At 42.8% G+C, this 19,554-nt stretch overlaps 2 protein-coding genes across 5 annotated transcripts in view; both read right to left on the reverse strand.

Moving 5' to 3' along the window:
- plxnd1 (plexin D1) overlaps positions 1-11,211 on the reverse strand; it is a 71,597-nt gene extending 60,386 nt beyond the window's left edge. The window contains exons 1-3 of the mRNA XM_085443855.1: positions 9,844-11,211; positions 7,983-8,159; positions 990-1,121 (exon numbers count right to left, since the gene is read on the reverse strand). Of these exons, the coding sequence (XP_085299981.1) occupies positions 990-1,121; positions 7,983-8,159; positions 9,844-11,055 (1,521 nt within the window). The 5' untranslated portion in view covers positions 11,056-11,211. The remainder of the gene's footprint in view (positions 1-989; positions 1,122-7,982; positions 8,160-9,843) is intronic.
- A 1,860-nt stretch (positions 11,212-13,071) lies between these two features.
- Positions 13,072-19,554, reverse strand: part of tmcc1a (transmembrane and coiled-coil domain family 1a) — a 45,878-nt gene continuing 39,395 nt past the window's right edge. For all 4 annotated transcript variants that reach the window (XM_085442856.1, XM_085442859.1, XM_085442857.1 and 1 more), the window contains 3 exons: positions 18,805-19,496; positions 17,560-17,695; positions 13,072-15,264 (listed from right to left, as the gene is read on the reverse strand). In XM_085442856.1, coding sequence (XP_085298982.1) covers positions 14,950-15,264; positions 17,560-17,695; positions 18,805-19,496 — 1,143 coding nt within the window. In that variant the 3' untranslated portion in view covers positions 13,072-14,949. The remainder of the gene's footprint in view (positions 15,265-17,559; positions 17,696-18,804; positions 19,497-19,554) is intronic.

Below are 19,554 nucleotides of genomic sequence, written 5' to 3' on the forward strand. Positions count from 1 at the left end.
TTTAAACTACCACCCAGACGAAATGAATATAATATAATAAGCCCACAATGAAAACCAGCTTACAGGCTCACACATAACTTTTGCATGTCATCATTCAACACTTATTGACAGCAGAAAGAAATGAATAAATGTCATGAAATTTTTCTGTAAACACATCATGACATCTAAAGTGTTTATTAATGTATAATAACTGCAGACAGTCTTTCCTGAATAACTCCTACAAAGACATTTGATCTTGTCGTTTTCCAAATGCAGATATATTTCACCGACATCCGCTTACAATGAAGCAGATAAAAAAATCTCAGATAATGTAATTACACATTTGTAAACTCCTACGTGCAGTGTACATCTCCTTAAGTTTCTTAAGGCTAACAACCACCTTTTTTTCTTCTTTTTTTGCTGCTTTGTCTATTTGCAGTGCAAACAAATACGAATACGCTGTAGGTAAACACAGATAGGCAGTTTGAACCTAGGAAGTGAATGCCGGTCTCAGAATGTAAATCCGTTTAAAGGTTACAGCTAAAATAAATGCCAGCCAATAATAGTGCCAAATTTAATTTAAATCTTAACAATGTCACGGCAAATGTTACCTAAAAAATGTCATGCAGCAGTTTTGTCAGAGTCTAAAAAGGAGCTGTAGCATATTTTCTGTGTGCACGTTAAACTTTGTTTCTGTGACAGGAAGCACAGAGATTTAATAGCAGCACAGACAGCTAACAAACTGATGCACTGTCACTGTGCAGAAACCATAAAGGCCAGAGGTGCAGCCATATCCCGCCCTAAGCCCAACTGTTATCAAACAAATTGGCTTTGAAATGCAGGTCTGAAAGCTTAATGTAGGTCTGCATGCATGTCTGCCTTAACCACAAATATGGTAGTGTTCTGTTAAGTGAACTTAAGGAGGATGTACATGACGTGACATTCATGAGGTCTCATTGTGGTTATCATGGTCGCGCTACGTGCTGATATGCCAGCGGGTATAACCTTACATGATGAGAGGTCATGACATAAAGAAAGTTGCTGTCGTTGGGATCGAAGGTCATGATGTGGTGTACTGCTTCGTTGGCTCGCAGCTTCAGCATCCACTGATTGGCTGTGGTCATGTTCGGTAGCAGAGTCAGCTGTGAAAAAGAGAGACGCACATGTTGAATTGCAGAGTTGGAACCACATGCAAAGTGGTGCAATTAAAAAAAAAGAAAAAAAGACGTTGAGCGCCAATTTCTTGGTTCACATTCATGCAGAAGAGTTTCTCATATGTTCACAACTGCTCAGTGCAACCACATTACTTTTCAGTTGATTGAGCAGATCGAGTCATTTGCTCAGCAATACCACAGAAGAAGCAGGTTTTTTCCCACGTCTGTGTTTGGCAAGAGATACACAAACAAAACTTTTACATCGTGATCACTCCTTGGAGACTACGCCCACCTGTAGCAAGCACCGAGATGTACAGACAACCTTGATTGTGTGATTTTTATTGCACCATATTTTTGGTGTCTTATTGTTTGTGTAATGTCAGATGATTTGGCAGTCTACAATTTTTGTCTGCCAGCGGTCCAACTGAAAATATGAAATCTAAATCAGCAGCTGGTGCAGTAAAATAAGCAGCCACAATGACTGTCTATTGTTAGATGGTAAGTTTACTGTGGTAAAAAGGGAGGACACTGGAACTCTGGACTTTTTGTGTGGTGATTCGTATCTTTAAAATGTGTTTCCAGAAGCCATACTTGTATACAATATCAAATAATATAATATGTAAATGTAAAATAATGTTTATATGGGAAACTGTGACGCTCACAGGACACAGATATTAACCGTAACTGACACCCATGTTCATTTCTGTGTGCAGATAAATTCAACACAGATGAAGAGTCAGTGAGCAGCGCTGGAGGTGAAGAGTGACATGAAGGCACTACATGCAATTAAACTAGTTTAAGTTCAGGAATCATAGCTTGCTGGTAGTTCAGCTACATTCATTGGTGTATAGTCTTTCAAAAACACTATACAGCGGTAAAACTTTGGACCGCTGCTTCTCCACAATAATCAAACCCTTTTGGCCAGTCAAATGATCCAAAGTGGTTTACAGCGTAAATAAATTCTGCCTGGATGGATGGTTGTTTTTTAAGGCAAGTATTAAGTTGACCTACAGCTTCCTGGAATACTTGGCTATGACATTTTATGTTTTGAATATAAGTTTGTAAAACTAACCTTCACTATACTATACATAATCAAAGATCCTGCCAGACTCAGTGCCCCACCTGGATTTTGGTTTCTGCTACAAAAACCTTTTTTGTCATGTTTGACCTGTGAATAAGTGGACAGTTTTTACTCTACCCTTACTTATCCTGAACTTATCCTTTTATACTTTTTGTAATAAAATGTGGTATCACATGCCCAGTGCCAGTTTCTTTCTTATAATGTAGTCTGAGCTAATTGGCCAAATTAGATTTTTTCCTAAGGTAGATTTAGTGTAGTTCAACTTCTTCATGCTTTTAAGGTAGCTCCCCCAATACGACCAGTGAGTCACGTAAGGGAATAAACCTGGGACAGTTTGTTTAAACCTACAATGAATGGATGAATGAACAAGGGTACATTGTATTTGAGTGGGATTGGAAGTTGAGACACGGCAGGGCCAAAACATAGTGACATAGTGGATGAGGAAGTGGGTGAGTGGGAGGATGAGATTCAGATTGGCTACATCTGGGTCAGGACTAAATGAGAGACCCATATAGCAGGCTATAATATTTAATCAGAACTGAATTAAGTATCGAACTGTGCCTCAAAATCTTTTCACCCATGACTAGAATGGGCATAGTGAAGCCCGCTGCAGTAATAAGAAGAAAGTACACCTTCTATTATTTCTAAGGTTTTTATATTGGGACAAAAAAAATATCCTGTCCTTGGTAGCTTAAAAAAAAATCTTACCTTACCTCAGGTGTAAAATAACAAACAGATTCTGTGGTTTTATTATTTATTTAAAAAACGAAACGAAAAGTTGCAGAGTGTGAAAATGAAGCACACCCCACGATTCTGTAGCTTGTAGACAAACGTTTAGGAGGTATAACTGAAAAAAAATTGTTTCTGTATGACTTTATCGGGCTGTCACATCATTGTGGAGGAATCTGACCCATTTTTCTTTTGCTCATATACACACAGCTTTTTTGAGGTCCCCCCACAGTGTTTCAGTCAAGCTGAGATCTGCACTTTTTCTTGCCCATTGCAACATCTTGATTCTTTTCTTTTTTACCATTCTGTTGTACATCTTATCTATTGTTCTGATTTTATCTGTTTTGATTTTATATACTGTTTTGTTTGTTTGTTAATTAGTTTGTTTGTTTGCTTGTTTTAATAAATTTTAAATCATGCTTTTTATTTGTTTTTGTTTCTAATGTCTCTGTAAAGCACTTTGAATCACCTTGTTGTTGAATTGTGCTATACAAATAAACTTGCCTTGCCTTGCCTTGCCTTACATTTGCTGTCATGTTAGGGATCACTGTCCTGTTGCATGAACCAGTTTGGGCCAAGCTCTGGCTGTTGGACAGATGGCCTCACATTTAACTCCAGAATATTTTGATATAAAAAGGACTTCATGGTTTACTCAAGATGCCCAAGTCCTGTGGTTGCAAAACACATCATCACCGCCACAACTGGTATGAGGTGTTTGTGCTGATATGCTGTTTAGGTTTCTCCAAACATGGCACTGTTCATTATGGCCAAACATGTCCATTCTGGTCCCCAAAGGGCATTGTTCAGCAAGTCTTGTTGCTGAACGCCCCTCTTCTGTGGAACCAGCTTCCAGTTTGGATTCGGGAGACAGACACTATCTCTACTTTTAAGATTAGGCTTAAAACTTTCCTTTTTTCTAAAGCATATAGTTAGGGCTGGACCAGGTGACCCTGAATCCTCCCTTTGTTATGCTGCAATAGATGTAGGCTGCCGGGGGATTCCCATGATGCATTGAGTTTTTCCTTTCCAGTCACCTTTCTCACTCACTATGTATTAACAGACCTCTCTGCATTGAATCATATCTGTTATTAACCTCTGTCTCTCTTCCACAGCATGTCTTTATCCTGTCTTCCTTCTCTCACCCCAACCGGTCGCAGCAGATGGCCGCCCCTCCCTGAGCCTGGTTCTGCCGGAGGTTTCTTCCTGTTAAAAGGGAGTTTTTCCTTCCCACTGTCGCCAAAGTGCTTGCTCATAGGGGGTCATATGATTGTTGGGTTTTTCTCTGTATCTATGAAGCGCCTTGAGGCGACTTTTGTTGTGATTTGGCGCTATATAAATAAAATTGAATTGAATTGAATTGAATTTGTTCAGATGTAATTTTTCAATACTAAACTGCCATGTTTTTTTTTAGAGAGAGAATAGCCTTCTCTAGGCAATCCTTCCAAATAAGTCATACTTGTTCAATGTTTTTCTAACTGTACCATCAAGAATTTTAACATATTAACGTATAGACCTGCAGATCTGAGATGTAGCATTTGAGTTCTTTTTTGCTACCTCTCTTAGCATTGAATGGGTAACATCCACTCCTGACAAGATTGGCAACTGTCTTGTGAATAATTGTTCTCACTCTAGACTGGATGGACTTGAACCAGTGGATTTCACATGAGCTTAGAACCTGTCCCAGATAGCTGGGCACATTGCTGATGTCTTTCCTCCTTGGCATTATGTTAACACACACCTGAGATCCCAGGTCTGAGATCCCTTCCCAGACGCCTTAACGCCCACTCACATCCTGGGCCATCTGACCTCAGGAATTCGCATGATAAGGTGGGGCCAGGTTTCACAATGAACTCACCCGAAACTCTGGCTGATTGGGACCCACGCCCAGTTTCCCACCTTGGCTCAGGCGATTAGAGGATCATCAGGGGGTCCTTTTGTCCCTCTGTGGGGGTTTACTCCGACTAGGTTTATATCTGGGACTCTCCACCATTTGACCTTAGAACTGAAGAAGCTTCTCGGATGAGAGGTGAAACGTCTTCAAGCAACTTAAAGAAGTCCAGACGCTTTTCTTTGCAAGCTCCTTTGACAAGCTCCTTTTTTTTTTTTGCCACGACTGTATCTCAATTACTCAGTAGGAGGTTATATGAGGGGTGATTGGACTGGTGCTTGGGTGCTTAGAATGCTGTAGCTGTTACTGTGCTGCATATGTTATCAAGAAAAAATATCCAGACAAAGATTAAATTAATTTTTGTCTGAGCTGCCTCACTCCTTCCCTTTTAAAAGGCCAACATGACAGATTAAATTCTTTTGTCTGGATACTTTCCCTCCCCCAAAGCTAACGTGGATACACAAGAGAGTAACCAAAACTCTCAGTCTTAATTAAATTCATGCATGTATGTATAAGCAATGACTGCCAGATTTAGTAAAGTGATTTTAGTTCCTGCCTTTTACTTCAAATATTTTTCATGTTTCCACCTTCACAAATACATTTCAGGTGCTCTTTGTTCAAGCAGTGTGCCTAATCTCGTTCCACTGAGCAGTGATTTATCTGCACACTGACCGTCCTGCAGGTCAAGATCATAAAGCACGTACGCACAAACATATGCACACACAGACACACACACACACAAAGCTGTGCAGAAAAACAAACTGTGCTGAGTGAGACTTCCTGTCACGCCGACAGTGAAAACTCTTATTTCTGCGATTTGTCGGGCCTCCCTTCAATGGAGAGATCCTGGCATCCTGAGGAAGTGGCAAACTGATCAGCATCTGGTGACAAGCACGGGTTGTATCACTTCTCCATCCACTGAACACAACAAAACACTGTCATGTGCACAGGAGCACACATTTATATAGGACAAAACCATTACCACCCACTTAGACGTGCTGGTTAATGTTAAACCAGCGCAGACAGGAGCTAAGTAAACCATTGGCTTAACCTGTGATGAAAGGCATTATCTCAACCTGCAAGAATCACTGTCAGGTTTTTTTTTTATAACACCACCTACCCATCTGCTCGCACAAGCTCGCCTGCTTTTTAGTGATAGTAAGCAGCTGTGCTATGTCCTCACCTCACACCCCAGTGACTACAAACACATAAGCAGAGTGACACAGCGAGGAGTAAGTAAACAGCAGCCCACACACCTGGACAGGGAGCACAATAGGTGCAGAGAGGAGGAGACGTGAAGAGAGCTGTGGCACAGTGAGCCACCAGGTCAGCCAACAAAACACCTGCTGTACTGGCAGGTCGCTCTGACTCTATTCTCCGTCTATCTTCATGCAGATGAAAGACCCTATTCAACCAAGAAGTGCTCAGCTGCTGTGCACTCATTCTTTCTCTCTCTCTGTCTCTGTCTGTGCACGTGTGTGTCTCTCTGTGTGTGTTTGAATGTGTACCTGGGTGTAAAGGAGAGAGAATAAAGATTGATAGAGGTGGGGCAGGAGCGACAGAAAGAAGAAAGAGAAAGAGATAAAGTCTGTTTGTTTGGAAAATGAATCAAAGGGCCTTTTATATTTGAGATGGAGTAAAAGAGGAGCTGAGAAAGAGGGGATGGCGAAGCGATGAACTGAGAAGTGGAGGGGTGGACCCACTGAGGGAGTAAAATTGGAGCGAGAGGGAGCGAGATAAAAAAAGCGGACACTGCGAGAAGCAGAAAATGGAAGTCAGCTGTAATGGGGAGGGAGAGACTTCATTAAAAAATGCATGTAATTACAAATTACTTCACTGAGGGCTCTCTCAAAGACAGTAAAAGAGGCCTAACTTAATCTCAACCACTGTTCCCCTGTGTTTAGTCTGAGCCAAACTCACAGTCAGAATCACATTACACACACTAACAGCACCATTAACCTCTGTAACAGCTCTATCCTGAGGGCACACACACTCACAGACACTACCACACACACACACACACACACACACACACACACACACACACAGGCAAACAGTGAAAGACATAAAGATAAAAGCACAAAGCATGTTGTTTCCCAAGGTCACCAAAATACTGCACACCCTATACAACAAGGTCGACACACACACGTAACACGTAATCACAGGGTATGCATTCATCTGAGTAAACACATGGAATCACTATACCAGTCACATTGGCTTGCAGACAAAGTCAAACACCTAAAAACACAGTCAGACCTGCAATCTAGCAAACAGACGTACACAAACACGCTCATACACACCGCTGCTTACACCATGCCAACCAACGCGGCGCATCCGCTATAAACCATCCAAAAACCAATTACTGCGTGCTCAGCTGGGGCTAAAGCAGTGCCTTCATCTGGGGAGGAAAACAAGGAGTTCTTTTAGCAGGTCTAAACAAAACATCCGACAGCAGAATGGGTTTAATGTTGTGAAAGGTACTAGGCTAATGCAAAACCATAGGGTCAGAAAGCTTTCAGAGTCAGCTTGTGTTGTTTCCACAGACAGCTGAAGTGCAGCTAGTTGCATATGCAGGCAGATCCGCTGCTTAGGAAGCTCAGTCAGGGGTGACGAGGAATGTGGCTGAGACAAAATTAAGGAATGCTGGTAATTGGGCAGGAAAGGTTTTCACAAGCTGGACCTTCTGCAGATGTTTAATAGCTCAGACTGCACACCAACACATGTCGCGAATGAGTCATAAGCCGTCAACCGCTGTTAGACAGCTTTACTGTGATCTCACAGACAATAGTTTAAGAGACATTAAAACTCATGATTAGGACTACATAAGGTTCGGGATGGTTCATGGATCAGCGGAATGAGGGGGTTGGTTGGGTGGTGACAATGCAGGGAAAATCTACAAGGAGGCATTTCTGCTTGCCCTGTGGTGGCTCGAAGTGTTTCATCACACACATAGGTTTGGTTTATTGTAAGAATCGGCAGCCACATCACAGCAGCACTACATACCTTGTAATGTTAGAGTTTTTCCAAGCTTCGGGGCTCAACTACATTAAAAATAATAACTCCATTCAGCGGTTGAGGTTAAGCTTGTTTAGAAAGTTCTCAATCACAAGGACTGAGAGTGTATGCACGCTCATGTGCGTGTGAGACTCACCTTACGAAGTCGTCCATTACTGGTTCCCAGAAAAACCACGGTGTGGTTTTGCACGTTGTCCACAGAGACTGAACTGAGACCCGGGTATTCAAGCAGAGGAATGGCCCTAAGGGGTCTTTGTAATGCCAGTGGGTGCTGCAGGTGGGCTGCACCGCAGTCCAGCTGCTCGGGCTGCAACTAGAATACAAACAGAGTGAGAGAGAAAGATCAATTCTCATTAGCTTTCATATGGAAGCATGACATGAAGCTTAGAAGAAGGAGAGAGCTGGGCACAAAAGGAGGCGTGTGGAAAGCAAGGGCTGATAGAAGCTATCACACTGGCGTTGCTCATTCTGCTAAATCACTTTTCAGACATCTCAGTGAATACTTGAAATGGGCTTATAAGGGTCTTCAACACTCATAAGACTTTGCTTTTGTCAAATCCTCAGTGGGCAATGATAAAACATTAGTGCTGCGCTTGGATGAGCACCAGGATCTATTGGGAATTCTCTGAATATTTTAGAGCACACAAGAAAAAAAAAAGAAATTAAGCACACTAGATATTTGTAGAGTCTTTTCCCACGGGCCCTTCTGCTCGAGGCATCGTCTCTCTTATCATAAATTGTGTCTGGCTTTCCCTCAGTGTTGGCCTTCAAACTGTCGACTACAAAAAAGATCACATTTCAACGGCCACGGCTATGTAAATGAGGAAAGACTAACTTTAGTCTATGAGTGGTAAGTGGGTTGTACTGCAGCAGGAGAAAAAACAAAGGGCACAAATCACTTTGAACTAAGCAGTTGTCCATCTCAAAAAGGGTTTGTGGGCGACCGGAGATGGTATTCAGAAAAACTGGTCACGAGAGGAGTGGCCCCGGGGCCACGGCAAACAAGGCAGTGCCAGCAAGGAGGGCAACTTTCTGACCTGACAGCACAGTGGTGGCGAGACAGTCTCCTTTGACCTCAACTCTGTCAGTCAAAACCACCACAATGAAAATCTGGAATTTCTCTGCATTCCTATGAAACTGTGGAAAGCTTTCATTGCTTGTTATTGTTAGGCACCATGAATCAGACAGCGCTTTTGCAATGCTAAAGTTTCCTTGAGGACACACGTATGAGTAGGAAGATTGTAATAAAATACACGTGATAATATTTGATCACGTGCTTGGAACAGAGGAGCTATTTATCGGTCAAACATTGGGCTAAATTTAGAGTTGAACTTCAGTCAGAAGCACACACTAAATAAAAATGTCTGGGGTTTTACTGGAAAACATAGTAAACTACTGACCCCTTACAATCCTCACATTTGGTAAAAGGGGAGAGTTGCTGGATATGAGATTAGTCTCACCCTTCCCACAACCCTCAGTGTGACTCTAGAGGGTCTTTCCAGCTATCACCTCTACTCCTAACATGGGAGATCCTTTCTTTGAGTCAACAGTTTGAGGGTTAAAGAGGATAATTGTTCGTAAGCATAAATGGAAACTGTCAGAGAGTAGCAGCAGACGTGAGGGAGTAAATCTTATTGCAGCCTGAACAACTGTAATGGCCAAGAGGATTCATAAATCTCAAGCAGGTTTATTGGACGAGCACGTTTTGGCACCCAGTATAACGAAGAGAAAAGAAATAAAAACATATGAAATAATGATGCAGAAAATATCTCAGTGACGCTGACTTATTTTTTTTCCTCACTTTCATGTCAAGAAATGGATAAACTGATCTGTAAAATAAGTTTCGTTTTCAGCAAAGCTTATGCTAAGTTTTAGAGTGCGTTTTATTTGACAGAATGTATATATTTCATTAACATGGCAGCTTAAAATCAGATCAAAATAATTACATAAATTAAGTATTTTTATATTGCCTAATTAAATGTGTACAAAGCCCTTACCACAAGGTTTCCCTTCTGGATGCAGGCTGAACCGGAGCCCTGTATCACACTGTCCAGCACCTGAACGTCGCTGCTGGGAGAGTTTGAGCAGTTCCTGCGGCCTTGCCGTATCCCCTCCTCGATGTCTCCAAACTTGAAAGCGCAAAGTGCAGACTTTCTGTCTCCCTTAGAAAACACTCCAAACAAGTATGGCTCGGGGCTTTTCCCATCACCTGCGTGGATCTCCGTGGGGTACACGGACAACACCCGGTTGTAAAAGTTCCCGTTAAATCCACACTGTAAAGGCATCTGGATGTAGGATTCAGTGAGCTTCCTGCTCTCTGGCCCGGTGGATTTTCGGGGGTTCTCGGTGTCCAGGCATATCCTCGCGAGGATGCTGTTGGGCTGGCTCTCCTTGTGGCCCATTTTCGCATCATTATTGAAGGCAATATATGAGTAAGTCTTCTGGATGAACGCGTGTACGAAGCTTAGTTTATTTTTGGTTTTAACCTCTTGTTTGATCTTGAATACATTATCCTCGGAAGGGTTAATGTCATAGGTGAAAAGTCTGGATAAATCCTTGATGTTCAAGGAGCGGATGGCGATCTCCGGGGTGTTTTCAAAACGCAGATCTTCTTTGCTGTGGTTTTTGGGGAAAAACTGAGTTCCAGCCCCTGTGTATGTCGCCCCAACCAGAAGCCGGGTGTTTCCCCCGTGGCTTTTGAAGATGAGCCCCACGGTGGATGCGTTCGGGTGATTGGCAGCGATGTTCAGCATGCTGGGGAAAACAGTCTTCTCACCCTGGGGTGGGAACTCCACCGCTATTTCTGAAATATTATCCATTTTTCTGAGCTCACAGAAGCCTTGATACACAGATCCGCACGCAACCACGATCCCTTGCTCCCGGTCCAGTTTCAGGAGCTTGTTGTAATTGTCAGTGAGGGATTTGGGATGCTCGCAGGGAGCCTGGGGAAGCTGTGGCGCATGGCACAACAGGTTGTCCTCCACCGGTCCAGTCCTCTTCTCCACTTCAGCTGTCAAGGTCCCATTGAGCTGGTAAATTGTGTTAACGGTAGCCAGGTAGACTTTTCTGGACACTGGATCCACCACGAAGTTATTGGTCTGATTTGGAGACGCGAAAGCCTGTTGGATGTGCAGCGCGCTGGCACTCCGGCGCGTCTCCAAAGCCAGGACGCCGAGAAGCAGGACGGCTATCTCTATCGAAGGAGGCATTTTTCCTTCTGACCGGCTTCCGCGTGTTCTGTGCCGAGGGGTGCATTGAGCAAAGACAAAAATGTGTGTTTGTTCCTACTGCGACAACCCGAGAGGAAAGACTGTTTCCTGCTCAACGCCTAAACCCACAGTGACGCGATAAGCGAGTCGTGCTTCCTTTTCAGGCTGCCTCCTCTGTCCCTCTCTGCCTATCGTGCAGCTCAGCAGTCACTCTCCTGGGGCACACTGAGCCACACCGCCTGGGTGATATTTTAATCATCTTGACAGAATAGACAACAGGGAATAAATAGTTCCAACTGATTTGGTGTTGTGCATTTTCTGGACATCGCCGCACAAAGGACAAACTTATTTTGAGTCAGGTTTCAGCGCTGGTTATTTAAAAATATATACGTATATTTATTTATAAGCAAAGCATTCTTCGATTACAAATATTAGTAAAGATGGACTTTGCTGCGAGCATGGGGCGTTAACTCATTAACCCTGAAAAATGGCACTGCCTCCCTCTTAATGGAACGTCCCATCAAAGCGCTCTGTCAGCCCAGTCAGCTGTGATTGATCTTCGTTCGTTGATTAAATCCTGATTCCTTTCAATCACTCAGGTACAATAACTATTATTTAAGACATAATGTGAAGTCGTGCCATATGAAGTCATAATGATCATCTTCCTTTCAAGGTGAGCCACTTGATGAGTCTCCACCCGTGCGTGGTTCCGCTCATCTTGGGGTTAATGGCGGGTCACAAGCCCACCTCCTGTGCTTCCCGGTCCCTCGGCTCTCAGATTAGTTCTGCAGATCCGGAGGGTTTCGTTTTGGGCACATACGGCACGGTAAAGACCGTGAAAGTGCTACCAGATGGGCACATCAGCACACCTTTCCGGTTTTTGACATTCACATCTATCCAACACTGCTTTTGCACGTTTTACCTCATAAATATTCAAGCACAACACATGTGCCCCCACTCAAAAATGCACGAATATGGTTAGCATCCCCCCCCCCCCTTTTTTTTTTTGCTTTCTCGACGGAGTGTGCATATGCTCACATCTCTGAATAGAAATGAATGACTCCTAGTCGAGGAAAGACAACAAGTGACTCAGACGCTGCATAAATCAGTTTGCAGGGGAGCCCGAGAAAAGTGTTATCTCTGAATACATGAAATAATTAAAGTTGATGCTAAATCGCGAGCAATCGCTTGTGCCTATTTACTGCGTACTCCTCTGGGGGACAAACCCACTCTCTCTCCACACCCTCCCACCCCAACCCCCAATCTCTACTTGCAGCTTTCAGTTGGGTAGATAAGTGCGCTCCGTGTTTACCTTGGCGCACAGCCATGCGCATCAAATCTGGCAGTGTAGAAAAGGAGCAAAGTGCTCCGATAAAGTGCAATATAATGACCCCCCAAGTGCAGAGCACAATGAATGAGCCAAATAGTGTCGACACAGTGCGCGTGCATGTAAGTGCAGACTTTCGTCAGGGAGTAGGGAGCCAGCGGCTACAATGAGGTCTGGCAGGGATGCAGGGACAAGGCGCAGTCTGGGGCAGAACTGTCAGCATCAAATATCCATAGTGAGGCGTGACCGCTGCGGTTTGGTGCAGCTCAATCAAGAAAACGACACTGAACCGAATTAGGCTCCATGTGTGGGTGCATTACAGTGATATAAAGTGGGGGTACACCCGATCTCTCGTTTGTAATAAAAACAATATCTGTTGCTGCACAAGCTAACTTTTGGCATTTAAGACCCCCTCCTCAGAACCTGTTTCCTTCCTGATAAGGAGTCACACCTCTTCTCCCCACCCTCAGAGCACACCATTCACACAAACTGAGCACGGCTTTCATACTGAAGGAACGTCAAGGCTTTTCCAGGTAAACGAGCTCCATCTAGCGGTCAGGAAAAGCATCTGCAAGATGACTTTAAAAGCACACTTTCCACTACAACACTGCGAAGAAGCATCAGACACACAAGAAAATAAATAAACAAAAAGGAAACATGTCTTTTGAAGAAATACGGAATGTGCATAAATTAGTCAGGAATGCACTTTATTTATTCCACACTTAAAAAAGGACATCAGAAGGCACTGAAGTGGTTTAGCACACAACCCAAGATCAGAGGTGCTGCTGCAAGGACAAACTAAAGTCAAAGGTCAGCTCACTCCCAACTTGTCTATTGTACCTTTGATTACACATCACTGACAGATCAATAAATCTGCCTACTGCGGTTCAACTTGAGAGGAAACAAGTTTACTCACATTTTGACAAAAATGCACTGAATTTCCTTGGTTTTTTTTTAATTTCCTGTAGAAAAGCATGTCAGCAGTTTCAACCTGCATCAGCGCTTCACTTCTCAGAGAGTGTCAAGCTTTGTAGTCTCTATCAAAGGCCTGACCTACATGCTGTCTATCAGTGTGCTAAAGTGCAGCTGTACAGTTCAAATGATCACAATGTCTGTTAGGAAATCAGCTTCTTGGCATTAAATACAGTGCAGACTAGTTAACGTGCTAGGTCATCTTGTAGTGTCCTTGACTAGATTAGAAAGTGAGAGTAAAAGAGAGGCCGAATGCCAAGCTCTACTCATGGAAGCAAAATGTGTAGAAACACACTACTGAGCATCTGGAGGCAAGGTCATGTTCAGATTGCGAATTACTTTCCCCCTTACAAAAGTTGCATCTGGCAAGACATTCATGACATATATGGAAAGAAGCCACAGCTGCTTGGACCTTTTGGGTGCTTAGGCATCCCTGGGCAAACTTCAGTTTGGCACTGGGTGATAACACCTTGACATAGCGATACGGTGGTACATTTAAAAAAAAAAAAAAAGAAAGAAAAGATAACACGCAGGGAAACTGTGTCAGTAGTATAAAGTCACATACAGGCAATGTGCATTTGACTGGCATGGCAGTGGAGATGACTTGCACTGTAGATTTGAAGCAGCAGTATTCATGATGGTTCTGAGACAGAACTGGAAAAGCACCAGTGGTCTCCCCTTCTTTCTTAACTTGATCACATCATAATGGTGGGGTGGGAGGCCAATTGTCCTGGCAACCTAATTTTACTTGGACAACAGCCCTTTATCATCGCTTTTAAAAGTAAATCTGCTTTGGAAGTAATTTTCTTCATGACAACGTGCAGCACTGTATACAAGTTACAAATATGGCAGATGCTAGACAGCAGCCAGATGTTCTCTGTAGTATTCATGTGCTGTTTTTATGGTGGGCACACCATCTCAGCTTCCCCCTCTAGTCTTTGTGCCATTCATTATCTTCCCTATTTTCAATTCTTTTTTAACTTTAAAAAAGTAAAAGCGATCTTTGCCATTAGAAATTGTACGTCTGCATGACACTCATTCCTTCAAAATGTTCTATCTGAACAAATTTCATCACAGCAAGAAAGGCGAAACTTCCAGGAAGGTTTTTCAGCCATGGTTCAAAACTACTAATCACAGCTAAGTAAGAGTTCTCTTCCTAAAGGCAATCAACCACATTCTCACATTTGCATGTCTCTACAATTAGACTGGGCCTTTGTGGCAGCTCTCCAGCCCAGTTTCCTGACTAAACTCCCCTTTGTGTAGAGTGAGAGGAGTGTAATGCTACATGGTACTGAATAAAATAACATTGAAAATAAAATAATATTATTAGAAATAACATTATAATTGATTAAACTCTAAGGGTAAAAACAGTACAATACTGCATTCTGTGAGGGATAACAACACAAAAGTTCGTTTTAAAAATGTAAACAGTCTTGTCCTTCCTAAATGTGAATGTTCTCTTCTTCACTCTTCTTCACACTTCTTGCTCTTTATCCAGGCCGCTTCCAAATGTGCTCAGCTGAACCGACTGCAGACTGCAGCTACAGTTACATTTCTTGTTGTCACCAAAGCAACATGTGCTGAATGTAATCTGGTCATCCCGGGGGCTGCAGCGCACGGTGCGTATACCCCGAGAGAGCGTCCCAGTTTCTCCACAAGAAGGCCAGCAGGAGGATGAGGAGGAGGGTGGAGAGCGAGCGTGAGCGCGTCTTCATCAAAGGGACCACACAGTTGGCTACAGTTGAAACAAAGACCAGAAGGACAGCCATTAGGGCCAGCAGCACATTGATAAGTTTTCCCAGGAGGGTCCGGGCTGTGGCATTTTCCAACCCCTCCAACTGGACGACCTGCTGTTGCTGCTGCTGCAGCTCCATCTTAGAGATCCTGGTTTGACAGGCCTCCAAAGCCTCCTGTAGAGGACGACGAGAGGAAATCCATTTAGCTTAGTCACCAGTTTCATAAACATAAACTAATCCAAAGCACAATAGCAAGACACTGATCGTTTTACTGTGATTTAAAGTCAGATATGATTTTGCCTTTCCTTTGTTCTCATGTGTGGAAAAACACTGAACAAAAACATAAAAACTTCTCACTTGCCTGAGTGCAGCCTTTTATACTTTTGATTATTTTAAATAGACTCATGTGATCCACATTAGACCAGTGTGAAGTGTTCTTAATCATGTTTGTTTGTAACTGTAATTGATAAGTTATCCAAAAACACTTAAATATCCTGCACATTATCGATACATGTTACCCATCAGAGATTTTCAGACATTTCCTTCATTTAACTATATCTGCTTTTTCAGTAATCCTATTTTATTAGCTTAGCTTTATTGTACTTATATTGCTTATGCAATTTTACTTAATGATAATTTGTTGGTTTTTTTAGTTATTTGATCTAGATTTTAATCTAGTTTTATTGCTTTTATTACAGCATTTATTACATCCTGTTACTGAAATTTCAGTCATCTGTGAAGCACCTCAGGCTCCTGTTTCAATGAAAGGTGTTTTATAAATAAAGTAACTGCTGGTTCTGTTAGAGTTTGAAGTAGCTGTTGACAGTACATTTCATGGCTCTCTACCACCCCCTGCTGTGTAGGAAGGGAATGCTGTAATGAGCAATATGAGGCGTGAAAAAAGTTTTATGCAGGGACAAAACACACACACCTTAGCCTTTATGGACAAGAGGAAAGGATGCAAGTAATGTGAGACATTTTCAAGGGATAGTTAATGTTTTGAACCCCCCCCCCAAAACAAAGCTGATGGACAGACCAGGGCCTTGAACTCATCTCCTTGTGTACAGAGTCAACACAGACATTTAGATAAGGCAGTTAACTGATGGAGGGTTTGTGCACGACTCAAAACTTCAGTTTAACTTAAAACTGACACAATAAGGTCTCGTCTGACCAGCTTTCTTTAGCTTACTAGTGCTTAAGACAGGAAGGTTGAGTGGCCAGCCACTTCCATTATTTCAACACAGGCCCATTTTAGCGTTGGGAGGTCAAGCGTGCAAGCCATAAGTGGTCAGAATAAAATGCAGTGCTGCAACAGTAATAATAAGGCTCAATGCATTCTAAAATGTAATTACTCTGCTGCAGCTGCTGACACTCTTAAAGCCCAATTCACACAGGACTAACATAACAGTGGACCCCTATTAATATGTAATAATTGCAGCGGCCTTCTGTGATCTCAGTCTGGTATGATTTTGTCATGTTCGTCATTTCAAAGCGAAAAAAAAAAAATCCACCAAAAATGATCTACTGTATTGTGCCACACACAGAGGTCCTGTAATAATATAATTTCAGTGTGAATTGCTATTTAGGGGAATTCAGCTAATTACATTTTGGACAGCATTTTAGATTCAAATTTACTTGGGCTGGTGTCAGTACACAGTGTGGTGACCCAGTCATAGAACAAACAGGTTTAAATCTATCAGAAAGGTGTGCCAGAACATTTTTTTGTTCAACATTTATTATTGGCAGCCTGATTTAGTGAAATCAGGTCTGTAGCTGCCGATTGCAGCTGTTCCAATAAAACTCAGACTTTGCCTGTCTGGGCCGAATGTATTGCACAAAAAACAGGCGTGGCGGCTGATTTTTAAAAATCACACGAGGGCCTCTGATAAAATTAATCTGGCATGTCACTTGCCGATGATGGAGGCATTAATAACAAAAATGGTTGTGAAACAAAAGCACTGCGATGAAAAAAAAACAAAACACCTATACACTACAACCTGTCTCACATTTCTCTATGAACTCATAATGTCACCAGATAAGATAACATTTTTAACTTCCAGTGACAATGACATCTGCCCTTTAATAACTGTAATAGCGACTGTCAACACAGTGACATTTTTCATGTTTACAATCTACCTTCTCCCACCTTAATTTATTTAGGTCTCTTTTTTTTATATTTACATTGCTTTTACATTTGTTTCACATTTTTCCTCCTTGTTTTATTGTTTTTTGCAGAGAGTTTGGTTCTCTAATAGACAAATTAAAAAGCCTCTTCAGACAAATCTGTGTGACAGTGAGAGATGTTGTCACTGGTGTGCATTTATCAGTTGTTTTGCAGTGCTTTGTTATCTATCATTACTTTGGTGTAATCACTACCATTCCTCATGCATATCTGTTAATGAAAATGAAACTGCTTATCATGATAAAAATGGGTGCTGGTGCTTGCTGACATTATCTTGAACTACAAACCTGGATGTCTCTGGCTCTTTCGTAGGACTGGTAGGCGATCTTCTCCTCCATGCTGGCCAGCTCCTGTTTAAGGTTGAGGATCTCATTCTGGTGAAGTTCTGTGAGATCGTTGAGCTGCTCCTCCAGACGTTCACACCTGAACGCATGCGTAAGTAAAAGAAGCACACACGAACACATGTGAGAGTCTGTGGCATAATTAGCTTAGACAAAGAAACGCACGCAGGAATTAGTAGGAATAGACCCTGAGGGCATCTGGCCACATGGCACCTGACTGAGCTGATGACCCGCCCTGACAAGATTAGGATATGCTTGCTCATCTGCTGATTCAACTAGCCTATCACAAGAGACTCGGCAGTATTAGACTGGCCAATGGAATGTGTGCCCAACAAGAGGCGATGAATCTATACTGTTGTTTATTTTGGCAGGCACATAAAGCTGGATGGACAGCAAACTTAGAATAGACATGAGTCAACTTGACTGTTTCTTATTTTTAAGATCTTTTAACAGGTTGGTATAAAATCCAGCAAAAAGTCTCTAAGTAGGGCGATGACACATGATTTATAAGTTTTACCTGTCTTTTTTTAATGTTTAGAAATGATTCCTTAACAAATGTCCGCTATGAAATAACTGCAGATATGTTATGGGTGGATTCAGCTCCTGAGGAGTTTTTAGCAGCATTACTGGTTTCTGGATGGAGTACTCCCTCCCCTGGGAAGGGTGAAAATAGCTCCTTAGATGCCATTTGTCTCTGTTGGCAATTTTAATCTAAGAGGTCAAACAGATCACTCTGAACTTGGACATTTTAGGAAGAAAAATGCACATGTTTCTTTTTCTATTCAAGCTGATCATTAGATCTGTTCTCAGTCCTTGTGCCCTGTGCTTTAAAGCTCATGCACTTTTGTGCTGTTCTCGGCTTACATGCCAACTGCTGCTTTGAGAATGAGTATAAAAGAATTTGAGCTGTTCTGATGTTAATGTTGATGAACTGTAGGTAAAAGGTTTCTTATCTACTGTGAGCTAATGCTGCTAATATTGGTAAAATCTCTCTAATGCACAAGCAGGCCAAGTGTACCTTGCGATGATGAATAGCAATATGCATAACTAAGATGGTTCCAGAGAAGTGTTTCTAACTATAGCAGGTTATTCCTGATTACGCACTGTTGACATTCGCGGGGATTTCTCGTTACACACTCAGGCATGTATGGTACAAACATTCTGGCAAGTTCTAGTTCTTTTTCTCTTTACCTGAAGCGTTCTTCCTGCAGTGCTTGCATAACAACTGTGTAGTCTCTTTGATAGTGGCTCTTCAAACCTTCCAGGCTCTCCTCTAGCCTTGCCTGGCCATCTCTCAACTCCTGCACCTCCTGCAGCAGCATGTCAAAGCTGGAACTCTGGCTCCTCTCCAGTGTGTTTCCCTTGGAACTGGGGGGACCCCCAGGGGCCCCTGTTGTGCTATTAGCCCCCACTGAGCCTGATGTAGCACTAGAGCAGTCATCCTCGCTACCATACTTCGGACTGGACTGGAAGTGATGCCCAGTGCTTCCCAGGGAACGTCCTCCAGTACTTGTCACACCCTCTTCTACTGAAGGGTCATCCAGAGAGTCTTTAAGTGAAGTGATGTTATCAGCGCTCCCGAATTTGTTGCGAATAAGGGAGGCGATCTCTCGTGGTTTGGAGACGACTGCACCAGCAGCAGAGTGGGTAGCCTGTGAGAAGCTGGAGAGGCCACCCTTAACACTATCCACCACGCCCTCACTGAAGCCTGTGACTTTGGCTCCGACATCCTTCAGGCCCTGCTGCATGTCCCGCAGAACATCCTTGGGCTGGCGTGGGATACCGTTGTGTTCCGCTTCTCGCAGCCTCCGGTGGTAGTGCTCCAGTTTCCTTTGCAGCTGCTGGATGGTCTGTGCTGACTTCTGGTTCTTTTTCTCAAAAACCTGACAGCCACAGGACAGGAATTTATTAGTCAGTGAAATGCAAATCAGTCCGCAATTA

Source organism: Copadichromis virginalis, linkage group LG20 (assembly GCF_057382275.1).
Source record: "Copadichromis virginalis isolate Kocher_CV1m ecotype Utaka linkage group LG20, C_Virginalis_male_GT1.1, whole genome shotgun sequence".
Classification (NCBI taxonomy): Eukaryota; Metazoa; Chordata; class Actinopteri; order Cichliformes; family Cichlidae; genus Copadichromis; species Copadichromis virginalis.